The sequence below is a fragment of the Pithys albifrons genome, chromosome 3 (assembly GCF_047495875.1).
Source record: "Pithys albifrons albifrons isolate INPA30051 chromosome 3, PitAlb_v1, whole genome shotgun sequence".
Classification (NCBI taxonomy): Eukaryota; Metazoa; Chordata; class Aves; order Passeriformes; family Thamnophilidae; genus Pithys; species Pithys albifrons.
Window position 1 is genome coordinate 49,250,711 of NC_092460.1, and position 3,944 is coordinate 49,254,654.

The 3,944-nt window shown below is 48.0% G+C and overlaps 1 protein-coding gene across 1 annotated transcript; it reads left to right on the top strand.

Moving 5' to 3' along the window:
* The first annotated feature begins 26 nt into the window (after positions 1-26).
* Positions 27-3,944, top strand: POLR2F (RNA polymerase II, I and III subunit F). The gene is made up of 5 exons (XM_071551757.1): positions 27-96; positions 339-408; positions 534-664; positions 2,093-2,164; positions 3,757-3,944. Exons 1-5 carry the CDS (start codon positions 77-79, stop codon positions 3,845-3,847), a joined length of 384 nt encoding a protein of 127 aa, XP_071407858.1. The 5' UTR covers positions 27-76; the 3' UTR covers positions 3,848-3,944.

The following is a 3,944-nucleotide window of genomic DNA, read 5'->3' on the forward strand; positions in this document are numbered from 1 at the left end:
GTTAGTTCCGGCGGCGGAACGGCCGCGCCCGGAAACGGCGCCCGGAAGCGTTTCCCAGTTCCGCCGGGCGGGCAACATGTCTGACAACGAGGACAAGTGAGGGCGGGGGCGGCCAGCGGTGGGGACGGAGGGGAGGCGAGGCGGCAGCGGGGGCGTGTCGCGTCGCGTCGCTCCTCGGGGCCTCGGGTTGGGTTGGTTCGGTTGGGTTGGGTTCGGTTGGGTTGGGTTCGGTTGGGTTGGGTTCGGTTCGGTTGGGTTCGGTTGGGTCGGGTCGGGTCGGGTCGGGTCGGGGGGAGGGGACAGCAGCCCGGCGTGCAACGTTCGTGCTTCTCCCGCAGCTTTGATGGGGACGACTTCGACGATGTGGAAGAGGATGAGGGCCTGGAGGACCTGGAGAACGCGGAGGAGGTGGGAGCCCCGCGCCCCGCCGCGCTGGCCGACCCGGGCGGGCTGTGCCGGCCCCGCTGCGGAGGCCTCGGCGGCCCTCGGGGTCGGCCGCGGCTGAGCTGCGGTGCTGCTCTGCTTTCTGCCAGGAGGGACAGGAGAACGTGGAAATTCTGCCCTCGGGAGAGCGGCAGCAGGCGAACCAGAAGCGGATTACAACGCCCTACATGACCAAGTACGAGCGAGCCAGAGTGCTGGGCACTCGTGCCCTCCAGATAGCGTGAGTATTGCCTGCTGTGTCCCCTCTTTGCCACTCTTTGCACTGGAAAGTGCTCTCTTCCCTTAAAAACTCCCGGATCTCCTGGACCCTTTCCATGACTGCTGAGCTTGCACATCGTCGTCCTGGTAAACACTGATGCACAGGATGGTGGAACTCTCAGTTGCACCTGAAGTCTCTATGTCTCTTCTTGGCTGAGACTGTGCTGCTTGTGTCTAGAGACAGAGAGCATTTAGTAGCCCCAGTGAATTTTCCTGGGTCACAGGCAGAATTACTAGGGAATGGGACAAGCCAATCCTGATTTCTGTATCTCCTAAGAGAACCAGTGTGGACTGGGAAGCTCATAACTGGCTTGAAAAAATTGGAGAGCGGGATGGTGCAAAACATTTTCCATTGATGGGCTGTAGGAATTGGCAGAGGAGAATCAAACTTGAAATCTATTTTAAGTGCAGTTTCTTTATGGCAAGCTGTAAGTTTTTTGAAGTATTTGCATTAATAAGGCCTTGTTTATAATAGACAATAACATTTAGAACCTGTTTTAAGTGCTGTTAAGGTTGACTGCTCTCAATCAGATGATGTAGTTACATTTGTTATATATATCAAAAAGTTCAGTGCTTTTGGAAAAACTACCTTTTCAGTGAGATTATTAGGCAGTTTTGAGTTTCGTCTTGGTTATATCCATCCTCAGAATGAGACCTGTTCACTGCACAGCCTCTGCTTTGTGAACCCGTTTTGTGCACCTTCTTGCAATTGGCAGAAGGCCAGAAAAATGGGGGGAGATGAGATGGGCTCATGCCAGGCCTTTAATCCACAACACTCTGGCACCTGGTTCTACTTCACCTGCATCCTCTGCCTGTGGTGCTGAACCCAGGCCAGCAGGAACCCCCATGGCCTCACCCACACGTAACATGAGCTTTCTCTGCTGCCACAATCCTTTGGAAAATGCTTCATTTTTTAGTTCCTGGAGGTAAAGTTCATTGTAAATCCAGCCCCTCTCTTGCTCTGATCAAAGCCTGGAAGCTGTGAGCAAGTCAGAACATAAGAGATGTGCTGGAGTTGCAGGAGATGTGCTCAATTTACACCAGTTCCACCCTTTCCATTGAATTGATTTTAGAACTGCTCTTTTCCTCATGTTTACGTACAGTAGAGGGTGATGAGAGGAGTTGGGGTTTGTCCAGTCCTTGAGCACAAGCTGGGCATCAGAGGTTAAGGGATGGGACTAGAAGAACATTCTAGCAGAAGTTCATTCTATAACCATCTGGGGGAATTTTCTTCTTGAAGTGCATAAGAAAGCAAATCAGTTTTGCCAGGGTGGCGTCCCACCCTCCTTCTTTATTGGTCATTGTACAGGTGACATAGGTAGGCAGATGTTTAGCTGTCCCTTTTCCCTTTCTGTCTATTGGCTCAAGTGGTTGTTGATGTTTTTCCCAGGATGTGTGCCCCTGTGATGGTTGAGCTGGAAGGAGAGACAGACCCTTTGCTGATTGCCATGAAGGAACTCAAGTAAGTCACAGATTTGGTTGTGAGTGTATTATTTCCCGTAAAGCCAGCAATCTTCTCCTCATCCCAGCATTTAGCAGTTTACTCCAAGACGACCTCGTCTTCTTTGAGTAACAGTGAGCACTATAGTTGCCTTCCCCTTTTTCCACCTTGGATCTTCTTCACAGCTGCTCTCTCCCATCCTAGCTGGTTATGCAAATACTCATGATTAGGAATGCTCTGGACCTCTTCTACTTCACAGTCAGTGTTTTTTATTTCTGTGATGGGAACTAAAGGTCCTTCTCTTTGCAATCAGTTTAATTCCCTGACGGGAATTGTTTCAAAGCAGCGATTTGAACAGACCTGTGTTCAAATGAAGTACTGGCAAAAAGTAAAATAAGGCTGGTGAGAACATTTGTTTCCTGCACCCTTGCATGTTTGGCTTATTGTGCTCGGCCCCTGCTTACAGAAAGGTAAATAAATCCCTTCTGACTGTAGCAGAGGCAGGTTTTGGATGACCTCTTGTAGGCCCACCTTTTCTAAAGCAGAGCTTCCTGCTATCCCACAGTTTGCCTGCACAGTCAGTGATGTAGATCACATACAGGTATCCTTTAAGCAACTGATTAGGTCCCTGTCCTTGAACTGAATTGTCCCTGTGCTCTGCCAGTTTCTCAGTGCATAGAAGTTGCTCTTGGAGAATTTGTGTCCCTTTGTCATTGCCAGAAGCTCCTTAGGCCACGTTTCTGTCAGATCTCCAAGTTCAGACTGAGTTGTGTCTGGTCACTGCCTGAGTGTGAGGTCTGGAAAGTAAGTCAGGGTGTGATGGAAGTGTGATGGCATCCTGTTCTACACCAAAATTCAGATATAAGTCTTGGCATCAGGGAGCCACTTTGCTACTAGAAAAACATTGTCTCTGTAAAGAAGTTACATTACTTTTCAAGTCTGGTACAGCTGAAACCTGATGCCCTGGTTACATTCCAGACTGATTACATTTTGCTGATTTAAATCTATTTCCATTGATGTAAAATGTGTTCAACATTTTTCTGTTTTCTAATGAGAAGCATTGTTAGCAGGTGCTTTGCTCCACCCCAGCTGTAACAGGTTTTAGTCTCTGAATAGTCCTGTTTCATGCATCCTTCTTAAAATACAACTGTTGCTCTCAGGATGCATAATTCTCTGCAAATACCAGCCTGGAAGTTCTCAGAATTCTGCCACTTTTGTAGTGTCATGTGGGGAAAAATCTTCCATCAAATAACAGGTGGATTTGTTCTGCAAGTCCCTTGATCTATTTTTCTCCACCTATATCACTATTAGATGCTTGATGTTGTCTCATAGCGGGCTCACATCACAGGGCTCAATTCCTGCAGTAGCACCAGAGGGCTGACCTCCCATCAGTCTTTGGTGTTTGTAGTTTAAGGGTACTCAGTGCTTTGCACCTACAAAAGACAAAAGGTGTTGCAACTTCACTATATAATATGAAATCACTGGTGCTACACAGATCTCAGTTAAATATGATGAGCTTATGGAAGCCACCAAGCACCTCAGTTCCCGTTTCCTGCTAAAGTGATACAGTGAAGGCTCTGATGTTTCTGTTCATCTCTCTATCTTCCCTTTAGAGCACGCAAGATCCCCATAATCATCCGTCGGTATCTGCCAGATGGGAGCTATGAAGACTGGGGTGTGGATGAGCTAATTATCACAGACTGATCAGGCTCCAGCCATTGTTTTTGCTTTTGCCTTTCCAGGGATGTTTCTAATTTTGTTTAGTATTTGTGTAAATAAATTATAAATCTCCCCATTTTAA

Bases quoted from the DNA above. Each gene is read 5' to 3' on its own strand.
- POLR2F (XM_071551757.1), top strand. From the start codon at position 77: ATGTCTGACAACGAGGACAA. The intron at 97-338 runs GTGAGGGCGGGG...CTTCTCCCGCAG, and splicing joins ATGTCTGACAACGAGGACAA to CTTTGATGGGGACGACTTCG. The intron at 2,165-3,756 runs GTAAGTCACAGA...TCTTCCCTTTAG, and splicing joins ATTGCCATGAAGGAACTCAA to AGCACGCAAGATCCCCATAA.